This window comes from Molothrus aeneus, chromosome 1, assembly GCF_037042795.1.
Source record: "Molothrus aeneus isolate 106 chromosome 1, BPBGC_Maene_1.0, whole genome shotgun sequence".
NCBI lineage: Eukaryota > Metazoa > Chordata > Aves > Passeriformes > Icteridae > Molothrus > Molothrus aeneus.
This window is the reverse complement of record NC_089646.1, coordinates 51,834,645-51,861,492: the sequence shown is the minus strand read 5'-3', so window position 1 is coordinate 51,861,492 and position 26,848 is coordinate 51,834,645. Positions and strand designations below refer to the sequence as shown.

General features: G+C 40.4%; 1 protein-coding gene across 2 annotated transcripts in view; it reads right to left on the bottom strand.

Annotated features, from left to right (window-relative positions):
* TPK1 (thiamin pyrophosphokinase 1) overlaps nt 1-25,453 on the bottom strand; it is a 303,717-nt gene extending 278,264 nt beyond the window's left edge. For both annotated transcript variants that reach the window (XM_066557120.1, XM_066557121.1), the window contains exon 1: nt 25,063-25,453. In XM_066557120.1, the coding sequence (XP_066413217.1) occupies nt 25,063-25,105 (43 nt within the window). In that variant the 5' untranslated portion in view covers nt 25,106-25,453. The remainder of the gene's footprint in view (nt 1-25,062) is intronic.
* Nucleotides 25,454-26,848: the final 1,395 nt, after the last annotated feature.

Genomic DNA, 26,848 nt, shown 5'->3' with positions numbered 1-26,848 from the left:
CAACCTTTTTCATTCCTCTTACCTCTACTTGCTAGTTTATCCAGTCATTGCAAAAGTTGCACACACCACATATCCAGAGAAATACATTATTTGAAATCTTCATTAGTAGTATTTTTGTTCCCACAACAGATGGCATTTGCAAAGTACAAAACTGCTTGATCCATATCCAGTATAACATTATATAATTTAATACTGGAAAAAAAAAAGCAATTTAATTCTTTTTTCTCCCACTTGAGAATATATGTACTATGATGAGAACTATCAGGGGAATCTGAATCCAAACCAGTCACTCTGGAAAATGTCCTGTGTTCCAGCTCTGCAGACTGGGCTTTGTGAGGCACTGGACTTCAATAATCCATCTGCTTTTCGACACAAGGCCAAGAGACTTTCCAAAATTGAGAGCAAAAGAATAACCATTTATTAACTATATATTGTGTCAGTCCCACTATAGAGACACAACCCAAAAGTCGGTTTTGTTTCTTTCTTAAGGCCCAATATTGTATTCCATGGTTCAGGCGAACACTTCACGAGCTGTCATTTCTGGGAGTTCTGAACAACAATTAAACCAAGAGGACATGATGTTCTGTCATGAATTCCCTCGAGATCTGCACTCAATACAGCTTTTTCCATAGTTAAAGCACAGTGTTGACACATAGTTATGAGTATATTTACTCGGTTTTTACTGGAAGATTGGTTATCAAACAAGTTTTTATCACTCCACTCTATTGGGAAATTTGTATTACAAACTGTAATGCTCCATGGCTCAAAATAAGCTTGTTATTTTTTAACATGTCTATAATTACAGCTTTTTTTTTTAATATAAGTAGAATTCTCTGTGTTGCAGCGAGTTTATTTGATTTATTTTTTTCTGAGTTCAAGTAATGAAGTAGGCACTCTGCAAATATACTGAACTCTTGAAAGTTAAAATCCTACACTACACACTACAAGCCAGATTTGCTTTGTTTCTGCACAGCTTTCACCTCTCAAGTGATAAAAAAATACTCAGAACTATTCAGTCATTGAGTTTTGGTTGGTTTGGGGTTTATTAGCTTTTTTTTGGTAAGGCAGAGAAGAATCTAATCACTTTCCTGTATCATTTTCCTCAGCACTTTGCCATAATCACCATCAATATAATCATATTGCATTTCCATGCAAGGAGCTCAAGGACTTTACAAAACATCACAGAGAAAAATGTCTTCTGTCCTTTGGCTTGCTATAAGATGTGCTTTAGTTCCACAAGGGATACTTAACATCTGAAATGAGGTCAATATGAAAGACTGTACTAGTCAAAAGACCTTTAAGACCTCAAATACTGTGTATTTGCAGATGACAAAAAAAAAAAAAGTAGCAGTGATACAGTTCTAGTAACAGAGAAAAATAGTGCATTTCATTGCATCAAAAATTATTCTGATGGGATTTTATTAATATAATAAAATTATGGAATATCTGGATTTGGAAGGAACATGACAAGGACAGTCCAACTCAGCCCTGCACAGGACAGCCCCAAGAGTCACACCATGTGCCTGAGGGCATTTTCCAAATTCTTCTTGAATTCTGTCTGGCTTGGTGCTGTGACCACTTCCCTGGGGAGCCTGTTCCAGTGCCCAACCACCCTCTGGGGGAAGCAAACCTTTTTCTAACATCCAACCTAAACCTCCGCTGACATAACTCCAGGCCCTTCCTTCAGGTCCTGTCACTGGTCACCAGAGAGAAGAGATCAGTCTCTGCCCCTCCTCTGCCCTTCATGAGGAACTCATAGACTGTTGTTCCTCCACTTAAGCCTCTACCTTTAGTTTGTTAGAAATTAATACTAGGTATTGGAAAAAAAAAAAAAAAAACAAAACCAAACAAACTTGGGAAGTATACAGAAATTGTATATGCATGAAACAACATTTATTGTTATTCAGCATCCAGTACTTAATGAACTGAACCAAAGGCTGCATCCAGGCTTTTAACAGCAACTGCTGTTTATTTCTCCATAAATTTCTCTAATCTCTCTGAAAATCTTAATACTTTTAATTGTCCCCGTATCTGTGGCTGTGAGCTTGAACAAGTTAATTGCAATCTGCACAAAAATTATTTATTTTGCTATAAACATGGAACATGTTTGAAATTATACCCTGAGCTTTGGCATTAAAAAAAAAACCCAACAAAAAAACCAACACAATAACAAAAACCCCACAAACACAAAATACTTGTTCCTGGTTTTTCTTATAATTTTATAGGCTTCTACTATATTTTTCCTGTCTTTTCTTTTCCAAGCTCAATTCCTAATCCATTTAATTTCATTGCATAGAAATACTCCACACCACTGATAGTCAGCATTACCTATTCCTATACTTTTTAAAAAAAATCTAGCCATGCAAAATTGCATCTGTTTGCCCTATACAGTCAGTTTGGTCTGATCTGATTCAGCTTTTATCCAACCCTGTGGCACACAAAACATTCATCAAGTTCAATGATCTAAAGTCAAGCTCCTAGCTATATTTATGCTGCAATACCTGTATTTGAAATACTTTAATAACTGATTACACTCCTTAAAAGAAAGGTACGAAATACAGAACTGGTGCTAGCACGAGTGGGCACAACAGTAGCAAAATGAATAGGAAAATACCAAGGTGTATTAGGTGAGAATCTGTCACTAGACACATCTTAATTAGTAAAAAATAGCTTTTATACATAGTTTGAAAGAATCACTTCCATCTTAAGATTCCCCATAATGTATTTACAATGCACAATAATCTTCTGTATGCCAGGATTGTTCAGCAAACATATGGAAATTAATATAAAAAGTATGCCTATCTAAATTACCTTACCTTGTTCTGCCTTCCTTTTTGAAGTGTAGGTATAAACTACTGCTTAGATTTTATGTAAGATTGTATTATTTATCCAAGTAGTCTTTCCTTGACTGTCATGATTTTGTTGTCTTACAAAGAAATACAAGTAGACATTAAATTTAAAGAACATTGGAATTAAAATATTTCTGTAAGAAGCACATTTATTTTATCATGTGGAATGATAAAATCCGAGTTTACAGAATAAAAAACATGCATCAGGATAGAGCAAACTGGGACAATTTTTGAGAAAACATCTTCATCTTTTTGTCTCAGAATAGTCATTAGTAAAACTGCTCACAGGAAAGATGAGGTTTGATAAACACATTTGCTTTCAAAATCTCTGAAGCTGTTCAAATATCCTAGCTCATAATTCTCCAAGTGATATATTTCACTGAAAAAGAAAGTTCACTTAAAGCACAAACTTGAACAGACACATTTGAAATTTAAAAAAATATATATATAATTTAAATAATTTAAATGAAAATGCTTTGGTTGATCTTAACTATAATTTAAGAACATCTCTGAGAATTCAACTTCTTGTTCCAATTTAGGACAAAGACATCTTTTAAAGATTTGACTATTTTTCCAGGACAAATTAATCTTCTCTCAACTCCAGATGTACAGTAAAGGCACAAGGTATCTGTGAACACAGATGCTTATGTAACTTTACTCTTCTGAAAATGACACATAATGAGTACAGCAGCTTTCTTTTAGGAGTGGGGCAGACCTGATCTTCTAGAACTCCACAGGAGCAGGCAATCTGCTCCTTTGGATCTACTGAGTGACAGGGAACCACCATTTTTTAGAGGTTTGTTTGCTTTTTCTCCTCTAAAAAAAAAATATGTTGTATTTTTAGCCTTAGATTTCCACTAAGCACCACTTTCAATGGATTTTTTTTGTTTTTACTTCACCCAAATCTGTGACACATATATAATAAGCACTGCACTAATAACTTGACTTTTCAGTGCTTCATCCCCCCCAAAATAACTTACAACAAAGAGCTTAAAGTGTAGTGAATAAATGTCTCAACAACATAATTTTCCTGGAAGAACCAGACCCCGTGCAGAAGCACAGAACCTCCCAAGAAGAGTCTCTAGTCTTCCCACATCCACAGGTGACCTTGGTGGCATACTGCTAAAACAATGGGAAAACCAAGGAGCATGTCACAATCTACAGTGTGCTTTGCACACACACACAGAAGAAAACAATATTCCCACTAAAGATGTTAAAGGAAGATGGCCAAAGCTGATGAGGAAGTCTATCAAAACTTCATTATATTTCTGCAATATGATTTCAATGAAAGGAAGGAAATATTAAAGAGTATTTTAAAAGCTACATCATACATGCTTGCAACACCTGTTTCCAGTCTACACAGACTAATTCTTTCTGATGAATGTAACCAACAGAGAAGGGCTATAAAATACTCTCTTAAGGGAAACAATCACCACACTCACCAGTTCTCCTGTAAAACTACCAATCACATCTGTTGTTTGCACACATCAAAAGTTTATTGACAATTTTAATTTCAACTTAGAAAACAGCACTCAGTTATTGCATGGCAGTTGGGGTTTTTTGGCTTTTTGCTAGGTTGTTGTTTGGGGTTTTTTTTTTAAGACCTACATAAATGCTAAGCTCTTTCACCAACAGGGAATTAACCAGATTTTTTTAATAAAAAGGTCTGGAAAGACCATGAACTAGTGATATTAATTTTTATCAACAGGCTTCTCAGCTTAATTCTTACAGACAAGAAACCAATACAACAATAAAAATGCTAATTGAGAAAGTTTTTGGAAAGATGCTGCAGATAATACAACTACATGCATGGGAAATTAATTCTGTAGATGATGTGTAAAAGATGGGTTATAAAGTTAACGAGATATTACTTAAGGCAAGAGAAACAATTAGACTATTAACAGTGAAGATAAAGCAACATTTTTCCATCAAATATAATGAAACTAATTAAAAGTGAAATGAAAATTTAGATATGAATATGAAAATAAAATTGAACAAATTAAAAGGCCTAAAGAGTTCACAGGCTCAAAATCCAAACAATCTGTCCAAACCCACAGCATGTATAAAGAATCGGAAGAGTGTGTTAGTTTATCATTTTTGCACATGCTAAAAATCTGAAAGATCCATCCTCCTTCGAGGCATGGATTGCTCTGCTATTTTTTAAGACTAGAAAGAGATTTTATGGGCACCAGAAACAAAACTAAAAGGCATGGGTGTAATTGCAAACAGAGTGAGTACTGAAAAAGCAGTAAGCTGTGCTATGCAGGTAATCATTCTGAAGAATCTGTAGTTCTTAAAGGGAAGATTCTTCTCCAAGGAATGTTGCAGGCACATGCAACAATGGAGCAAATGAAATCTATAGCTATTAGCTTGTATTGTTTCACAAAATACTTCTCTGACACTACAGAAGCATGACAGAAGCCAAGTCTAATTCTGCTTACACATTTCTGTTCAATTCACATAACCTGATAAAACAACAGGGGATTTAGGCTTAAAGACATTGTATGCAATAAACAGTCTTTCTTACTCTGCCATCACCAGGCGGGACTGCATACTAACACTTTACTCCCCTTGTTTCAGGAGGGCTTTTGAAGCATAGAATTGAATGGTTTCAAGACTCTGGTTAACAATGCTGACATGTTCCTCATGGAAGTCACTCACCATCTTTCATGAGCCTGTCTCCATTTTTTATTTTGCTTTCCAAGTATTTCCTTGTTTTTTTCTTTACTGCTTATTCACTTTCAAAAGTCTGAAAGCCCACTGTTTTGAACTGTTTTGAACAATCCCACTACTGGCATCATTATCCAATGATGATGCTGTCCTTACCCTCTGCTGCTGGCTCCTCTCTGTCAGTACTGACATCTTGCTAATGTCTTGTTCATGGATGTCCTGCAATGATTTCAGCCTAAAAGATCTATTAGCCACATTTGAATTTCCAATGCTTTTAGTTAAAACATCCCACTTTTTGAAAAGTTCACTATATATTATCCTTAAAAATGTCTCAGATTCACCAGGTGCCACAATTCCACAGGCATGGACTGGCAGTGAAGGATTTGCATGCCATATTTATTAAGCATGGTGCTGACCACAAACATCTCACCTTCCCTTGGTGCTTACACCTTTGCTCTTTTACACAGTTTATACTACAAATATCCTAGCTGTTGTCTTGGAACTAGTATGTGAATTCTTTTTAATAAGAACTAGTCTACAGATTAATTTCCCCTATCCTAGAGGCCTCATTTTTCAGGACGTATTTCAATGCAAATACAGGTTTTAATCCCTTTTACATACTGTTTGCTAGTCTGTCTTAATAATGCATCCCTCATGCTCTGAAAAATATAATGAGATAATATGGAATGACTTTGGAAAATTTTCAGAAATAAGGAGAGCAACAACAAAGAAAGTAATAACAGAGGATCCTAAAAGCAACATTCTCTAACTGCAGAACATGCAAGAAATGCAAACAGATAACAAAACCCTCTCCTGTTATCCAGAAACATCCCTTGCTAATTTAGCCTTTGAAAAACTTAGGGCATTGTCCACATAACATCAAGCAAACCTGTATAACATTGTGAAAAATATAACTGCTTAATAATGACTTTGTTGAACAGTGTGTTCTCAAGAGAAAAGGAATAAGCATTTTCCCAGTAATTACCCTTTTAATTCCAATTAGCCAGCCTATACACACTCTGTATGAGTAAGTGTATTAGCCAGCCTATACACTTACTCTCAATGACCAGGTCTGCAAAGAGTAAAGGCTCAACCCTCAGAAGTGCGACAGTTGCTTTGCTAATCTGAATCACAGACAATCACATACAAATCATTACCAAACTCTAGTGGCAGAAGCACAATGTACAGGGGAATCTCCAGACCATGCAGTGCTACAAGCACTGGCCACATGTTTCTTGAATCTTGAGAACTGCAAGGCACAGAACTTAGTTCCGTGGACTGCCTGATCTCTAGGAAGTGAGACAGTGAAAGCAGGGAGTGAGCTGCTCAAATCATAAGTTTTCTAGTAACAAGTCATGCCATGTGAACAGTTACCAAAATTTCAGTCTATTATTCAAATTGGGGCCAAAATGAGACCTTTTATGATTTTTCTTCTGATTTTGATGATATGAATGCTAGCATTGCAAAATTAAAGCCTTGACCCTCACTTGTCCAGTCCCAGTAAGGGACTATCTCCAAGAAAATGCTGAATAGATATCTGGAAGGTATGATTTTAAACCAACTTAATTATATTTGGATAAAAAGCTGCATGGATACTCTTTCTTCAGCTCCCAACAGTTTTACTTTAGTTGAGGTTTTTTTACTTCTTTTGCTTAGGGACACATTTAAGATGAATGAAGCTGCTTTCACATAACAAAATAGAGTCCATAAAGGGATTTGTAAAAGTTTACTTACCCAGTGGGGCTCGTGCCTTTTAATAAAACTTTCTCATGTGGACAATATCAAACTGCCACTTCTCTCCAAATTCCCCAAACAAATTTAAAAGCAAGGTGCATTCTTTCCTTGCCAGCACAATCAGAGACTCTACAGACTGAGTGATGCCACTTCTAGACAATATCATTTTTATTCCTAGTATGCTCTTAAGGAATTCCCCAGGGAAATGTACTTATTTCTAGCAAACTACAGGAGCACACAGCTGGAATTTTAGAAATATGTCTTAAGAACCCATTCAGAGAGAAAAGATTTGAAAGACAGTACATATTTAATGATGACCCAGCAATGCCACAGTAACTCACTTGCCAAGAAGATTAATACAAGTGTGCACAATAGCTGCACCCCAAGGTAACTCAGGGGAAAAGATCCATTACATACAATCATGGCTGAAAACAGACATGCTTCTAAAAGGATTCATACTTCATACTTCTAAAAGAATTTAATAAAATCACAGCTATAGAATAAAAAAAATAGGTTAAACAAGGCACAAGGAGGGATTAGCAAGTTTCCAACAAAAGAAACAGAGCTTTGTGATTTAGTTAAATCCTATGGAGCACTGGGAGATAAAATTACAACCATTTTCATGGAATGGTCTGCATTAGTTAAGGTATATGTGGACACATCAGCTAAGCAAGCACTGGAGTGGCAATGTCTACTTTCAAGTTCTTTGACTTTGTTTTCAAGAAAAATCAAATGCCATCTATCACAGGGGACAGAATTAAAGACCTAAGACAGAAAGGTGACATTAAGCAGGCTCTATGCTCACTGGACCCCATTCACAATCTCAAAAGAAGCTGGATGCATTTGGTAAAAAACGATTGACATTTATGTTTTTCTCAGTAGGCCTAATTAGGTCTGACATACATCCATTCACACTCAAATAGGCACAGAAACCTTCAAGGTTATTTTCCAATTATTTCCACCTGCAGTGCCTCATTCTGAAAGGACTGGGAATCTGGACCTTCAAAAGAGGCTACAGGTGCTGTTCCTGCATTCTCTCTCAGCAACTGAACACTTAATAAGAAAAGTACTTATTATTTAAAACTCATGACTTTCAAAAAAGGATCTCTAATCTCAGCATCTCTGATCCTATCTTTACTTGTGATTGACAGAATTTTTCATCACACAAATGGCCTAAGTACTGTTCTAATATTGTAAAAGCATTTTAAATACCCAAAAAGTCAGGTCTGTTCATAACACTATTATTAATGTAGTAACATAAATATCCATTTAAACAGCATAAAAGGTGCTAAAGGATGGTAAAGTAAATTTTCACACATGAAAGAATCAGATAAAACAGCTTCCCCAAAGAGGTTATGAAATATTAAAGTTAAGATAAAGGTCACTTGAAAAGACACATCACATTTAGCACTGTGTCATGGGTTGGTGGTATAATCCCCAAAGCAAATGAATCTCTTCTCTTTGCTTTGCTTAAAAAAGCAGAGCTTGCTCTAGGTTTAAATAAATGTTGTCATGAAATGCCAGAGGCCCATCAGCAGTCTGCTGCATTTCCACAATGGTCAGATTACCTCTGAAAGAAGAGAATTCTTAATTTAGCTCCTAAATATCATAATATTCTGAGTGATCCTTCCTAAAAATACTTTTTTTCTGTGATTTTGTCACAGATTTTGTAATCTGCTGTACCATGAACTGAAAACAGCAGTTGAATCAATGTTATGAACTGGCTATCTCAGAAAAACAAGCCAAAAAAAACCTCTTGGTAGGACCTGTATATTTTTTATACCACATCTGTTGAACTGTATTTGCTTTGTTTCTCATGATGGCATTCAAACTGTCAGAAGCAGAGGCTTTAATCTAAGAAATAGCAATGACATCCCTTTCTGCAAGGATTTAAGGAATGTCCTTTAGGTTCTAAGCAAACAGTATTATATTAGAACACACAATTGACATGAACATGAAAAGAAAGGAAAAAAAGTGCCCTTACTATTGGCTAAACTTCAGAACTTTTCAACATAGTATTTCAAAAAGTATAATTGCCTCCAATTTGTTGATGAGGAACTAAGGTAAAACAAGGTTAAAAGCTTACCCAACATTATCCATCATAAGACTTGGGAAAGAAACCTATGTACCTTCAGGTTCATGATAATTGCAAATGAAAAAACTGACAAAATGCAATTGTTTGTGCAGCACACAAAAGTCTTTTCCAGAGACAATTGCATAAAAGTGGAATAACCAGCAATATTAATGTTTAAGGCAAAAAACAAATTTCATGGTTATGAAGAAAAAAATGACAACTTTGTACTAAATAGCTGAGAAACAGTGAACTCGAATGCACATCTGTAGTGTCAGAACAAACCCTCCCTAATACACACAAAATGTGGTAAAGCACTAGGATGTCAAAAATGAAAATGAATTACCAGGTTTGTAGAACATAGACTGTTTCAGCTATCTTTTGAATTTCTATATACGTGTAATGATCTGCAAAATACCTCTTCCATACCTATGCTATTTTAACTGCTCTTTTTTAGCTGTCAGTGCTGTATAAGCTGTGCCTCTGCACAGGCTCTGGGCACCTCCATGTAGAGCAGACACCATGAAGTGCCAGGCTCAGACAGGAGATTGCTCTCTGCAAGATGAGATTTTAAAGCATTCAAGACAGGAATACCATTTTGTCATCTACCTCCTCTACCACAGATGTCCTGTGAGGACTTGAGGGTGTGAAAAAATACAGCAATAATACATTTAAAGTTCACCCTTCTAGTTAAACCTAAACCTCAGAAGTATTAGGTGCATATAAATGCCTTCTTAATAGAGATTTTTCTGTATTACATTCAGAGAAGTTTACTGTGTCTGCCTCTGTAACACACCCTACGTATCTCACACTGTTCCCCATCATCTTATTCAGGAATTCCAACACCATAATTTTAGGATTTGGTGCCAAGGTGAGTACATTTAAATCCTTTAACACATTCCATTCCTGTTTCACTCTCACAAGAGATAGGCTATTTCCTTCTAACCTCTAAGGAAGCCTATAGCATGAATGACAAGATGTCAGGAATAATCAGGAAAACTAGTTTTATGCCCCTAAAGAACAAAATGTCATCTTTGTCCTCTCAGGTACCATGTTGTCTTTCCTTAATAAAAAGAATGGCTTTTGGCATCTACAAGTAAATCCAAATCATCATGTCATTAGAGATTACTCATATTTTTTTCCTACATCTTGCTTCATTTCTTCCCTCAGTTTTCTGCCATTACCTTCTGTGCCATCTATGATCACAGCCTACTGTGAGAGAGTAGCAGAAAAACCAGCACTACTGCTAGCCCTCTTTCCTTCCCTAGGGGAATCAACTTACTTCAGACTATCCAGGAACTTAGGATATAACAGTCCAGGAAATAGTCTTCCCCAGCCTCCTGCGCTCCTCTTGTGATCTCTAAGCATTTAATTTCTATGAAGCAGTTGTTATGAGTTACTAAGTACTGTCATTTCACAGACTTCTCCAGGGCTACCAAAACAAATTAAAGGGTTAAGCAAAAATCACAATGTAAGCCAAGCACACATTTCATGATGTGAGGTATCAATGAAAACATTTCAGTGTCACACCCTTCCTCTAACCGCTGCAGGTTAGTAGCTCAAACTTTATGTATTTAGCAACTAAAAAACACAACTAACGAAAAAACTCCCACCAAAACCCCCAGCTGTATAGTAAGAATATAGCTTGTTTCAAAGCCCCAGTTTGTGTGCCAAGAATGTGTTGTGGAGCCAGTGGTTTGTTGCACACCACCCCTCAAATGCTGACATGTTTTGACAAAGCTGCCACCAATTCTGATTTTTAAAGCTGAAGAGAGGGTAGATGCTCACCTCAGCCATCTGCCAATGCAGCAGATGAACACGATGCAGACATTCCATAACTGATGGACCTCAACTCAACAGAAATCCTGTGACTTGAGACACACTTTCTCGCTGGAGATAATGACTATAGAAACTACAGTGACAGCAGAATTTTTCTCAAGAGTGATATGCATGAAAACTAAATGTATTAACTCTTTCACTATAAAGTAGATTAAACAATAGAAAAACTCTTTACAGATGCATTCCTTTGCTGATTTTTACCCTTAGAAACGCATAATTAGAGCTTTTGAAAAAAAATTAGGAGCAATTATCTGAAAGAAGCTTTCTTTTTGAAAATTTATAGTCCCTTTTGGACATCACGAGAAAGCACATTCCTAGGAAATCATAGCCTATAGAACGCACTTGTGTTTCTAATCAATATGAAAGATCATCTGTAAAAACTAATAATATACAAGAATTTGAAAATGTTCAGGGTTTTTTTCAAGGTAATCCCTCAAACTCTACAAATTCAAGTGCCAATTATCAGTAGTATGGAAACAGATCAAATGAAATTACAGAGGCAGATTTCACCAACTGGAAAACTCATAGCAATTTCTACACCCAGTTTTCGCTCCTTACTTCAGAACTTAGGGAGCTTCACTCCTCACACCTCTTTTCACAAATTTGTCAACTTTTGACATCAGCTGTGATTTAGCTAAAAAGAAATGTTATTACTGTACTGCAGAAGAAAGCATCATTAATTTGCAGGATGAACACTATAGACCACAAGAACAAATACTGCTGGTCTGAGCAGCCCAGGTGAAGCCAGTCTGATTACCTGAGTGAGAATGTGTGCAGAAATGTCCTGTCCTCCCTTCTGAGACCAATATGCACACAGGTAACTGCCTCTACCTCTACAGATATGATTCTTAAATTCCCATCTCAGTTTTCTACAGTTTTGTACACTGAAGTTTTGTACATTTAGTTTATTCTTCTGCCCCTAAGTAGAATCAGTTCTCTATCTGATTCTACTTCATTCTTCTCCATGTACCCTTGAAAAAGGACAGGTTCCTAGCAAGAGGGACTTCATCTTCTCAAATAATGTATTCCAGTGCTTCTTCCCGCTACTTACATGTTTTTCCCCAAATTTCTAACTCCAGCCATCTTTGCTATAGCTGAAATTCATTTCTTACCCAACCACAATATAATTGGTGTATATTTCCAAGGTCTGTTATGAATGCTCTTGGGGAAACTATGAATAGGACAATTCTGTACAGATACACTGTGAGCTGCAAAGGTTCTCCCACTGAATAGAACAGCAGGATCTCCTTCCTAAATTCTCCTCTTTTCATGGCTCCTTCTCTCAAGAAAAGTCACAAAATTCCTTTCATCTTGCATTTGTATCATAAAAAGTGCATTTTCCATACGTATTTGCTGCTTGGGGAAAAGAAGAAAAGCAAAGACCTAAACAGCAAAGGACAAGATTACAAAACTAGAAGTTTATAAACTCTCACATAATATTACTATCTCTTCCTATGTATTAACTTCAGATTTCCTCTCTACTCTTCTAATTTACATTATATGAGCTGTATAACTACACCGGTTTAGAGTTCAGCCCATTTGTTAATACTTGGAGGCCTTACATTTATTCAGTTCCAACTCTGCTCTCAAAGGAAACTAGCTATTTATTTCAGCAAATGTATTCAAGAAATGTAAATCCAGCAAGAAACAGAATAGTTGTGCATAATGTTATATAAGTTTAGCATAACTATTCATTGCACTGTCTAAATCCAAGCTTTTTTTTTCTCCTAGTGGGATTCACAATTATAATATTTATAGATAAATAAGAATAGATTCTATGGAAATAATTTCAAAGCTTTTGATAGCTCACAGTAACCAACAGTAAATTCAGCACAGTGTGTAGTAAAATCTTACTGCAGTAACTTCTTCTTGATACTTAGGAACAATAGCAAAATATTACAGGGTTTTTGGGTGTTTCAGGTTTCTTTTTTCCATTTGAAAAACGCAATTTACTCAAGATATAAGGAAGAAGTACCATCCTCTAAATTTCTGAATTGCATTGCAAGAGCTCTGAAATCTGCTCCTTATTCTCCAACACCTCCTCTGTTTCACATGACTAGCCACTTCATACTCCATACTGCAGGATATATCCATCCTCAGATATACCCATTCCTGTCTTCCCTCACAAGTCTGTCCATTCTACTTAAAGAGAAAGGAAAATAAGTCTCTCCTTTGGCAGGCCAAGTGTTTCAAATTTATAGACTAAGAGGCCAGAAAGGATTGCTGTAACAATCTAGTTTAGCCTTTTGTATAAAGGATAGCCTGAAACTCATTCTGGTTTCAAGCTGAGTTGCAACTGACTTAGGCAGATTCTGTATCAGTGTTCCTCTAGGTACAGCAATCAAACGGTTGGTTATTCTTTCCAATGTTAAAGATCAGTACCTGATTCAGGTATGAATTTCTTTGGCTCCTATGTCCAACCTCTGCATCTCATAAATACCTTTGTCTGCCTGACAAAATACAGCTAAATCCAATGCAAATAACAGACTACACTGTGTTACCTAAGGAGCATTCCTCCTTAAGTACACCCCTGGGACAGCTCTAACACCCCCTTACTGGAGCTGGCTGACACAAAGCTTTTGGCAACAAGTATGCCATCAAAACATCTGCTGTGACCCCCTTGGAAGCGCCCCCTCTCCTGCACCATATGGCCTTCGCCACTGAGTGGTACCCAAGGCCACAACCCAGCTCTCAACACTCCCTGTCCTCTCTGGGGACGCCAGACACTGACAGATAATTTCACACACACTTCACACTTCATCAGCAGGGAAGACAGCCTGCTGCAGTGAAAGCAGACACGCCAAGCACGTCCATGTTACAACACACTCTGTCCATGTTGCTGTCAGAAAACCCTGCTCATGGAGTGTTGTATGCACTGAAGGAAGGGAATCTTTTTTTTCTTTTGTCTAGCACTGCTATTGTCCTCCCAAGTGGCAACTGCTTTTTGTGTAACTGGGTGTACACCCGGGGCTTTGTCAACACAACTATGGCAGCTGTGGGTGCGAGGAGAAACAAATAAAAGACAAACATGGTCACAGAAACACAGCAAAAACATTACACAGCGGATAAAACTTGCTACTGACTTAAATTTTTGTGCCAACAAAATTCTTTAATTTTTGATCTTATGACAGGATAGCAGACTAAGAGAAAATAAGAAACTCTTCCACAAGATCAAGTGACAAAACCTGTTACTATTAATCAGGTAAAAACAGCAGCAGCATTACTGCTAACCAGTACGTAAGAACAGTAATGCAAACAGAGGCACAGAGAACTAAGAGATATAGTTTCCAAGCAAAAACCCCACCAACAAGTCAGTTCAAGGAAGAACATCTGGTATCAGTGATTTTATTTCCCACAGCTACAAAATGACCATTTAAATCCTCTGTTCATAGTTACCAAAGTCATTAGAAAGGCTCAAAGCCCATGCATACAGTACTAAATGTCACTCCCACAGTGGATTCTGTGCAAAGAAAGCAGAGCTAATAGGAAAGCACTCTTGATAACAGTAGGAACACACCAGCATCTCAAGGAGACAGAATTGAAGATAACACCAATCTGCAGTGAAAATTATATGACAGAATCATAGAAGGGTTGAGGTTGGAAGGACCTTAAAGATCACCTAGTTCCAGCCCTCCTGAAATGGGCAGGGACACATTCCACTAGACCAGGTTACTCAGAGCCTCATCCAACCTAGCCGTGAACACCTCCAGGGATGGGGCACTCACAACATTTTTGGGAATCTTATTCCAGAGTCTCACCACTGTCACAGTCAAAAGTTTCCTCCTCAAATGTAATCTAAACTTACCCTCTTTCACTTTAAACCCATTCCCCCTTGTCTTAGTACATGTCCTTGGCAAAAGTCCCTCACCAGCTCTCTTGTAGGGCCCCTTGAAGTACTGGAAAGCTTAGAGGTTGCTCTAAGGCGTGCCAGAGCCTTCTCTGCTCCAGGCTGTACAATCCCAGGTCTCTCAGCCTGTTTTCATAGGGGAGGTGTTCCAACCCCTTGATCATCTTTGTGGCCCTCCAGCAGATCCATGTCCTCATTCTGGGGTCACCAGAGCTGGACACAGTACTCCAGAGGGGGTCTCATGACAGCAGAGTCATTACATCAGTTTGAGGCAAAGTCTTGTGGCTGTACCTTTCAAGAACACTGCTGCGCAGAGTCCAGAAAGCCAAACATTAACTTGCCCTTAACAAATGTTTCCTCAGTATTGTCCCCTTTCCTTCTTTCTTTCTGTGTTTTTTAATAATAAGTCAAGCTCTTCCTTAGGAAACTTGAAAGGCAAATTTTCCATTTGTAGCAGGAAGTGGCAATATGGAGACAAACACTTTCATATCAGAGCTTAATCACCTCCACTGTGCCCAGGTTGACTCATTATGAAATTAGGTGATCACACACTGCCCAAGAGCTATTTTTGTGGCATCTGCAGCAGCTAAGACACTGCACCACTTCATCTGGCACTCCAAGTGTCCAAGCAGCAGATCTTTAGCTGCTTGACTCTCAAGCTGCCCTCTAACACGTTTTCTCTTTTGGATTTACAGTATGGCAAAACAGTGCTTAGATGCTTATTAAGCATATGGATAAACTGAACAGGGAAAGAATGAGAACAGGGAAACAATGCCCATATGAGGACACAAGCTACACTCACAAGGCTGTGCTTTACCCTCTACAGCTTGTAGAACACTAATTTTCTGAAATGAAAGTGTTACCCAACTCAAAGTATCTGCATTAGAGGCTGTCAGTTACATTTAAAGCACACAGAGATCTTGATGCATTGTAAGCATTACTGATGCACAGGTTAAACTCCCTGGTATAAACCTCACTTCAGCCTCCAGGATTTCCCCATACATAACTCTCATCAAGAGTAAAAAGTCTCAAAATGGAGCAACTGGAGACTGATGCTTATTTCACAGCTACTCCGTGACACATGTCAACCCCAGGAATGTTTTGAGTGATTTAAGTCACATCACCTGCTGAAAAACTGCCCAGGTGCAGTTTCAAACCAAGAGCCTTTTAACTCATCCTGAAAAACTAGACCTTTAGCCTTAGCTCTGGTCTACGGGTCCGTGCTTTGCTTGCCACACTTAAATTAGCTATAATTACAGAAGTAAATAAATCTCACACACAGATTTCATTGACATACCAGCACCCTTCTTCTATGAAAGCTGAACCACAGAATTGTTAAGGTTGGAATGGACCTCTGGAGATCATTTAGGCCAAGCCTCCTGCCAAGGGAGGGTCACCTAGAGCAGGTTACACAGGAACTCATCCGGACACAATTTGAATGTCTCCAAAGGGGAGACTTCACAACCTCTGCAGGAAGCCTGTTCCAGGTTTCTGCCACCCTCAATGCTACTTGTGTTTTAGTTTATGGCCATTGCTCTTTGTTTTGCCACTGGGGGCCACTGAAAAGAGTCTGGCATCATTCTCTTGGCACCCCACTTTGAGACATTTATATGCATTAATAAGATCCCCTCTTAGTTTCTTCTTCAGATGAAACAGGCCCAGCCCTCACAGTCTCTCCTCCTAAGAGACATTTCAGACCCCTGATCATCTTTCACTGGACGAGTAGTTCCATAGTAGTACAGTTTTTCTTGTACTGTGGATCCAGAACTGGACATAGCACTGGGGCTGAGTAGACGGCCAGGATCAGCTCCCCTGACCTGTGGGGCACATTCTTCCTGATGCACCCCACAAAACCATTGGCTCACCTGGCCACAAGGGCTCATCATCAACCTGTCATCCACCAAGACTCCCAGGTCCTTCTCAGCAGAGCTGCCCTCTACTAGGTCAGCCCCCAACCCATACTGATGCTTGAGTTCTCCTCTTTCATTTATGCTTATAAAGAATACATAATTGTGAATTATGTCTGCGGGGGAAAAAAGAGAAACAAGAAACAGAAGAAAAAATGCCCTTCCTGACAACTTTGCTGTGTGTGCACCAAGCAAGTCCACAGACATCCTTACTGACACTGTCATGGAAGTCAAAGCTTTTCTAGTCGAATCCCCAGTGTTTTGTAACATCAACATATTTTCCTTTGGCAGTAAAGCCAACTTCCTTCTGTCAGACACACAGACAGTTCTTACCACCAAAGACACTGAACAATCTGGTCAAAAACTGTACATATAAATACTTCTTAACTACTCACTTATTGCTGTGTTGCCCAGTGTCAGTGTTGACCAGATAATTTGGGGTAAAGGATAGACCACAAAAAAAGAGCTACAGTAAGAGAAAACAAGAAATAAAGCCAAACAGAACCCACACCACCAGTCACAACTATAGAATAAATAAATAAATGGTGAGGGTACAGGTTCTGCTCCTACTGAATTCACTGGCCAGCTTCCTATTTATTTCAATTGGCCTGATAAACACATGCATCCCTCCAGCTCCTGTCCTGCCAGAGAGGAAACCTGGCAGACAATCTATCAACATAAGCCACAAAGAATCAGCACTAGCACTGTGAAAATTCAACTGCCATTCAAAATAAAATTCAAAGCTAGGAAATTACAGGAAAAGCCTTCCAGCAGCTTCAACTGCTGTTGGATATACAGCAATAGATTTAATTTAAAGCAATCCAAAAGCTACTAAGTGTGCTCTCTATGTAAAATTTAACTAACAGAACATTCCTTTAGAACTTTAAATTCTCAATTCTCTTTTTAATTTTGCAAAGGCAATACTACACAAACACTGTTAATCATATTCCTCATGTTTAAGGTCAGACCTGAATGGAATGGAGAACCTGATTCCATAAACTCACATCTAATTCACCACAGCTATATTTTACAGAAAAAATGTAAGGTAAAAATCTGAAGAACTGGTTATATTTCAGCTATACTCTGGTGGAAGGGACAACTGATATTCAGTTCTTTTCCATCTTGAAGTTATTTGGCTATAGATCAAATTAATTAACCTTGCTGGACACACTGCAAATTCCTCTCTCTGTGTAGAAATCAGAGATAGGAAATGTTCTGTGCTGTACCAAAAAGTGGTTGTACACATCTGAGTTCTCTCCTGTTGATTTACTACATTTTGTACTGGATAAGATCTACTATGGGGTTGTTGGGATTTTATTTGTGGGTTGGTTCTGCGGTTTGTTGGTTTATTTGCTAATCTGGGGTTTTTGTTTGGTTGGAAGGCAGAGGGAGAGAAGTGTCCCCCCTCCTTTTATCCACATTTTTCAACAATGGCGCTTTGAGACTGGCATGGTTATTTTTATGTCACACAGAAAAAAAAAAATGTTTACATTTGTAACTAGTAATTTCCCTGGACAAAGTTAACAGCATTGTTCTTAAAGGTCCTAACCTCTGAGTTTACATCCAAACCTAAAACTCAGTAGAAGTGAAAGCTTCTAATCGATGGGAACTGACTAATGAAAAGAAACTTCTATTCCTTTAACTTGTTTTCAGGTGGCTTCTTTACTTGGGGTTTTTTTCATTTGCTTTTTTTAAGACTTTGATTTTAAGTTTCATTCTTGATGCAGCTATTTTCTACAAAGATTAAGCTTCGATTAATATCTCAGGATGTCCAAACCTAAAGCAAATGCACAAGGATGCCTGGGATTTGTTATTTTGGATCTTGAAAAATCTGAAATCTACCAGTGTTATGTTTTCTCCTGAGTAAAAAAAGCGCTTCATTTCTATGCTTCATATTCAATTTTTCCCTATATCAAACTTAGATGAGCTTTGTAAACAGGATAAAAAACAAACAAAACCTCTTCTGTTTTCCACTTCCAGAAAGTATAACTAACTTTTATATATATATATATATATATATATGTATTCACACAGATTGCAGATATAGCATAATGCTGAAGGTGCTGTGAAACTGCTGTAGTGTTTTAAGGATTGATGAGAGACATGCAATATATCTCTGAGAGAATACAGCAGAGGAGAAACACAAGCTGAAAGTCCACTATTCTCTTTGACTACCTGTACCTTCTTAAGATTAATATTTTGCTCTTGTAACACTAACAAGTTTAAATGGTTTTCAGTGGTCCTGCATACATGGAATTGGATACAAACAACATGAACACTGGATGACTGGAACAAGTGGATTTCCCATCTCCTTACCTCCTTAAATCACAGGAGGGAAAAAAAGAAAAAAAAAAAAGAGAGATGAGAAAAAAGAAGAAGAAAAAAAAGACTACAGGAGATCAGCTAGTGTATTCCCTAGCTTTAAGCCTCAGCTGATGGAAAATAACAAGACCTTCCAAAAGGAATTTAATTTATCCAGGTGCTTTACTATCTGGGCAAACAGTAATGAATGTTTTTGTCTCAGAAATTCCAGTAACATCATTATTGCTCTTATACTCTATGAGGTCTTGAAGATTTTTTGTTAGTTTGGGGTTCTTTTTGTTAGGCTGCTTATTTGTGGTCCTTTTGGAGGTGGATTTTGTTTTAGTTTTTGGTTTGTTCTTTTCTTTTTTGGCTTTTTGTGTTTTTTGAGATGACCTCAGAACCCTCCACCATCATATTCCCACACAAAAGAGAGCTACGCCCTATTCATGACTGCAAGATATGGAACTATCAGTGTAGACACTGCAGAACATGAGAATCCAACATCCACATAAACAGCAACTGAAGTCAACATGTTTCAAAAGGTGGCCCTGTGTGTGTACAAAACCAAGTCAAAAATAAGTAAACATCTATTCATTTTCCTATTAGCTCCAATGGTTACATGTGCCTTGTTAAAATGGTTAAAGATGCCTTGTTACCCCATTCCAAATAACACACCTGCACAGAAAGCATCTATATATATATATATATATATATATATATATATTAAAAAAAAAAAATAACTCCAAAAGCTTTCCATGAGCGAAAGCAAAGACCTGATAGAAAGTGGTGAGGTTAACAATGAATGTGTCTTTTAAATGCCATTCTGCCTGTAATATTTCACTCATAAGTGCACCTGTAGTAATCTACACAATAATACTTACAAAACAAATGCTGACCCAGCACAGCAGATTAGCAATTAGCAGGCTCTGAGTAGCTGAATATTAAGAGCTACTTCAAAAACAAACTAATGAGTTTCAGGTAACTAGACTAGATTAATGGTGTTGCTACTTAAATGAAATAAAGAATAAGAGTAGGTCAGCAACATTGACAGAAAAATAAAAAAGCATTTTGAAAGTATTTAAGTTAAAAAGACAGAACAATGTAACAGCCATATGGAAGTGCTTCCTAATTTTATTAAGGAATGCCAGTAGTAGCCTTAGAAGAACTGACATCCCTGTTAACACATTTTCAGTTTAAGTGAATTCAGTAGCAGCTTTTGAATTACCTGATTTATCTGAAAACTTCACTAGCCTGACCCAACAGCTGTGGCACAAATCCTATAGGGAGAGGTAGAGCTATCCAATAGTTTGGGACTCCACACCTTTTCCATACACCTTTAATATTCAGAAACATAGTAGAGACCACCACCAGGTTGATTTTCTAGCCCCACGACTGTCTTTATTTCTATCACAGAGTTTTGTGAATTAGATGTCAAGATAACGCACCATAGATACCACGCAGAGCTCTAGTAAAGGGACATTTAAACAGTCATTGGCACGTGTACCCAGCCAGAGGTCAGTCACTGAATGGGAAACGTCACTGTTTCACAAAATAACTTTGAATCCTTAGTGTCAGATAAAAGGGAACATCAAGGAAGAAGTTCCAGCTCCAGGCATTTAAAAGGAATATGGTGATAAAATCCTTTCAGAGGTAACTCATTTACAGCCAGTAACATTTCCAGAAGACATAGAGTAAAGCAAGAGACAATCAAGCTTGCAGAATGATGGAAGAGCATTCAGAGCATATTGTTGCTTCCTCTTGTTCTCTTTGCTTTAAATTCTATGCAGGATTTTATAGTCCCTTTGCACAAAGAGATGACTATATATTTTCTCCATAATTCTGAAGCAGTCTTTGTCCTATGTGGATCTGTCTCTCATGGCATATAGATGACCTTGCTTCAGTGAGATAAAGGCAGCACACTCACCTCTGAGCAAACCACATCTTAACCACCAGTTCTGAACACAGTGTAGTTCAGGAGTGCATTTGACTCAGGGCATGGAGAACTGGGGACAGGGAAACCAACTTTCACTGGTAGCACAGGCTCCCTGTCACTCAGAGCAAGCTCAGCTCCAACATACCCTCAGCAAGGCACAGAAGAGAGCAGAGGGATAAATAAGATTTGACACTTCTTTGCAGCCCCTCCACCTCTACAAGGCAACACACTCACATTGGGAGCTGTTGGATTATAAACTGAGGAAGATACTCTCCTTCTGCATCACTCCACTTGATAAAACCAATACTGAGCCACACTTTAAGGACTGGGCAAGGCAAGGAACGATTAATCACATCTGGAGATGAGCAAGAATCCAGACCATGCTGCAGCAGGCAATGTAAAATGTTCCCTGTGAGAAAATACATCCTGGCAAACTGGCACACTGCCCTTCTCAAAATCTCAAGTGGTATTCAGGGCCAACCTTATTAGAGGATGCTACAGTACTTCCACTGTTAAGCAGTCACAAGCACAGCACACTCAGCTTCCAAAGTTCATGGTATTAAAATAATAAATTAGAAACACTTGTCTCTCTGCAGAAGTGCCTGCAGCACAGTCTGGGACAAGTAGCAGGAGGCAATGACAGTGCAAGAGAAGGGTACAAACAGCGGGAGGGAAATGTCGAGTCTGTCAAAGGGTGCTCCAGATAAACAAAGCTACTCTTGTCATGAACTCACAGGCTGTAGTGTGACATCATTATGAGCCTTCTACAAGAGCCTTGCCTGTGGAGCTTCTGCCTGACCCTTTCACTCAGCGTACAGATCTCTGTGGTGAAGCCTTCTGTGAGACTTTTTAAAGATTTCCTCTAAAAATATTTTTTTTTAATGTGCAAGACATAAATTTAGGCTCAATCCCACTTTAAATTCTATCTTGTTACCCATTCTGAACTATGTTGAGCAAATCAACATAGTTCTAAAGTCCACAGCACTGTGTTCTAACTGTAGTATGGTGATTTCAACTGTGCTCCAGCTGTTTGACTGAATAATGTTCAAAGTCCCTGAGCATTTTAGTTAGCACAGCAGTTCTCAAATATCTACTACTTGAACATCAATCAGGTGAGATAGAGAGAGATGTACAACCTAAGAACTCATTCTAACTACACTGACTAAAATTACCAAGGCATACGTGGCCCTGAAATACCAATTCGGGTATCTAATATTATATAAATACCAATTCGGGTATCTAATATTATATTCGGGTATCTAATATTATTATCTAATATTATAATGTTCTAAAACCTGAGAGTGTTTTACTCCATCCTGTATCAATAAAAGAGTAATTTCTGAACAACTTCAAAAAGAGAAACACAGTAATTAATAATTTTCAAACACAGCTGATGAATCTTTCACAGTGTCCCCACCATAAACACAGTCACATATTGCTATACACAACACTATTTCTAGTATTGAAGGAAAGGGGCAAGGCCCAGAGTACTTCAATGGCCTCAAAAGGGTTTATTTTGTAAGCTCATGTTTAGCTTCTAAGAAGTGCCATGCTCTTCATTGATTAGCTTTGTACTATTTGGACACTTAAATACCTATCCCAATGAAGCAAACATTGGGATAGGTATTTAATCCTATCCCTTCCTATGGAGGACCTACTGGCAGCTACTTTCTCCAGAAGAAATTGGGAGGCTCATTTTAGCTATCCGATTTTGAAAACCTTATTTCTGAGTTCCCCAAGCAGGATACCAGAGTTTAAACGGTGGAATTGCCAAATAAATCTGCTCAGCATTGAATACTTTGAGCAGGCTAATTCAGTTGGTAATGAATGTCTGTAATGATGACAAGGATCCTGATGAAGTACCACTGTGCATTTTACAGGCACAGCCTGTATAACCAACTGATCTGTAGGCAAGCAGCAGACTTTTCTTTCAGAGAAGCAGGCTTCTTTACATCCAGCTGGACCCTGTGGTATGAGAAGGCCATGGGCCACAAGAAAACTGAACAAACATCTCCAACCTTCAAATCCAACCAGACATAACCAAAGAAAAAGACAGGCAACTCCTGGAAACTGACGACATATGGTAGCCCTATCATTCTGCAATGTCTACCAAAGCCAACTAGCTTATAATACAAACAGCAATGCTGGTACTTCCACAGGGACAAATTTATAGAATTATAAGATGTTAAGGGGTTGGAATGGACCTTACAGATTACCTAGTTCCAATCTTCCCTGCTGTGGATAGGGAGACCACCCACTAAATCAGGTTGCTCGACGCCTTTTCCAACCTGGTCTTGAACAGTGTCAGGGTTGGGGCATCCACAGCCTCTCTGGGCAGCCTGTTCCAGTGTCTCACCACCCTCACAGTAAAGAATTTCTACCTAATATTGATAACCTAAATTTTTCCTCTTTGAATTTGAGCCCATTACTCCTTGTCCTATCACTACAGCTCTGGATGGAGAGTTCCTCTCTGGCTTCCCCATAGGCCCCTTCAGATACTGGGCACTTGCTATGAGGTCTCCACACGACCTCACAGCAACCTCTTCTCCAGTCTGAAAGGCCCAATTTTGTCAGCCTGTCCTCACAGGGCAAGCCCTCCAGTCCTCTTATCAACTAAAGGCAGCTTTTTGCTTGGCCTTATTACATACTTAATAATCACTTATTGTATACAAGAGGACATCATGTCACAATGAATCAAAGTTCACCATTAAAATCTCACCTACGTGTTCATTCCCTCTTTCCTCCCAACAGTGTGTCTCAAAGTCCACATCCACACACTGTCAAATACACATTTCTGGCAAGAATACCTTAAGTGCAGCTTTACCTGATAGTAGTTTTAACCATATCCTGCAGTTTTTAAGAATCAGAGTGAAGCATGACTTAAAAAAATGTATCACAGTGAAATGAATTTAAACATGCTTTTAAAATGCTAGCTGTAAAAATTTACTGAATTGTTGAAAGTGTGCATTCTGTTAAACTCTGCCCTTCCTACAGATCTTACAAGTAAATAAATAACAACAGTTACCTCAATGCAGCAGCTGGTGTCTGTGCCACAACAGAGTAGAAAAGAGCAGTGTCAGTTAGAATTCAGCTGCTATGCCAAAAAGATTTTTATGCAGCTTTAAAGTCACGTTATAGAAAGATAAAAATATTTACTATTTCTAATTGTGTCACTGAACAACAAATTGGACCCTACTGAATCAGACTCTATGCAAACACAGAGTGAAGAAGAGGTGCCTACTCCAAAATGTGTACAAGCTCTTGGATAAGTCTGTGCTTATTACAGGCCCTCCGTCCTTTAGACACGTAATAAGGTTAATGATGCAAATTAATAAAGCTCACCTCTCGGGTCTCAAGAATAGCATCAAAACCACAATACTGTTAGATACCTTGGGAAAACCCTGAATACAAACCTCAGAGGTCTGCGGTGCAGAGCTGAAGGGCAAGGCAGGGTGCAAGGGTGGCTCTAGGGCAAAGCACAGGGCAGGAGGCGGGGAGCCAAAGGCACTTGGGGGATGGATGCCAAGCCGGGGACCCCTTGCCCGAGGGGACAGCCAGGAGATACGGGACAGACAGGCGACACCGCAGCGCTCTGCCCGGCCAAGCCGAGAAAAGGCGGCAGCAAACCGGAAAGCACCGACTGAACCCGGAGGGCTCGGGGTTTAAATGACAATTTGGACTCCAGAGCGAGTTAACACGGTACCAAGCCGCTGTACTGAGCCCAACACTCAGCCTGACGGGGGGCGGACACACGGCGCTGTTCCGCAGCTCGGGGGGCTCGGCTGGGCGGCGGAGGCAGGCTCGGGGCGGGAGGCAGGCTCGGGGCGGGAGGCGCGGCCGCCCCGCTCCCCTCCCTCCCTCCCTGCCTCCCTCTGCTGCCGGGCGCGCTGGGGCGGGAGGTACCGTACCGGCGGGCAGGAGGCATTCCAGCGGCGTGAACGCGCGCTCCATGGCCTCGCGGCACGGGCAGGCACACGCCAAAGGCACGGAGAGCAGGGCGGGACCGGCGGCGGGGGGCCAGGCGGGGAGCAGCCGTGCCCCTTCCCGGTCTCCCCGGGGAACGCCTACAGCCACACGGCCGCGGCGGCGGCTGCGCCCGCCCTTGCAGGCGACAGGCGGCGGCGCTGCCCGGATACCTTCGGCCGCGCGTCCTCCTACATCCCCCGGCCAGGACCAGGACCAGGCACCGCCACCGGGATATGCTTGGGACCGGGACCGGGACCGGGACCGGGACCGGGACCGGGACCGGGACCGGGACCGGGATGTGCCTGGCACCGGGGCGGCAGGACAAGCCGAGGGAATCGATGGCCGCCCCAATCCGTTGCTCGGCCAGCAGCGGGAAGGAAAGGCTGGACACGTTGATTGGCAGCAGAGGGGCCCTATGGCCTGCGCTGAAGGGGCGGGGCTAAGGGAGACCTCCGCCCCCAGCAGCGCCGGTGCGCGCCTGAGGCGGGAACGGGAGAGAGGAGCGGGAAGCGTCAGGGACGGGGACAGCAGCGCCAGGGAGGGGACAGGGAGCGAGCGGAGCAGTACCCAGGCTCCCTGGGCACCTGAGCAGTGCCGACCCCGATACAGCGACGCTCGGGAGGCCGGGAAGAGCCTCGCGTACCTGCGGCGCTGTACCGAGCGCTTTGCTCGGAGGGAAAGTCCTCAAATGGCTTTCAGCCCATGGAAACTGGACGGAAATAAAAACTGCCATGAGTGGTCATGGCTTCGCATGCCGCCTGTGTGCCGGCGCCCTCGGGATGCAGGGAATGCCGTGCCGGAGGGCTGGCAGCATCCCGGCTCTGCTGTCCCCGCCTGTGTCCTTCCAGCTCGCCCAGAATGATGCGGTACTCCTCGGTGCTGCTCAAGTTTCAATTAATATCATTTCAATAACATCACAAAACTTGTCAAATTCGTAGTTTCTCCTCGCTCAGAACTCTTAATTGGGGCGTTAATCATCTTCAGGCATAAAATGGACAACACTGCTAAATTCCAGTTTGCTCTGGGAGCATAGTGGGGCAAGTTTTGACCCCTCAAATGTGTCAATAATGTATTTCCACCTCCTGGAGCGGCCTTTGTCCCCGCAGGTACCCCTCTTGAGCCGCTCCATCAGGGACAGCGCGGCATGGCCTCGCCCCCAGCGGCGTTCTCGGCTCCCGGCCGCACGGAGCTGAGCTCTCCCGGGAGCCGGAGGGAGCGCAGCGTCGCGGGGCCCCGCAGCAGAGGGCAGCAGAGGAGCGCCGCTCCCTCCCTCCATGTCTCCCTCCTCCTTCCCTCCATCCCTTCCATCTGTCCGTCCGTCTGTCCACCACCCCGGCAGCGCGGCTCGGAGCGGCCGGGGGACTCTGCAGAGCCCCGCTCGGCGCCGCCGTGCCGCTGTCCGGACGTGCCCTGCGCCCTGGGGGGGACGAGACGGGAGGACAAGGTCTCCTGATCCTGGAGAAAGCGTCAGCGAGGTCCGTGGGCTGGATGCTCACAGGGGTATTTTCCAACCTACTAATTATGTGGTTTCCTGTCAGTGAGGGTTTCCTGTCAAATCGAAGGGAAATGGGACCAACATGTCAGCCCACTCCTCAGTCCGTCTTGTTAGTCTGAACTTCACACTCAGATCAACATGATTTGAGTGACTTCAGTGGTGGGCTAATTTGGGCCACATTTTTAGGACCAGGGGGAGTGGTTCCAACCTGAAACAGGGCAGGTTTAGATTGG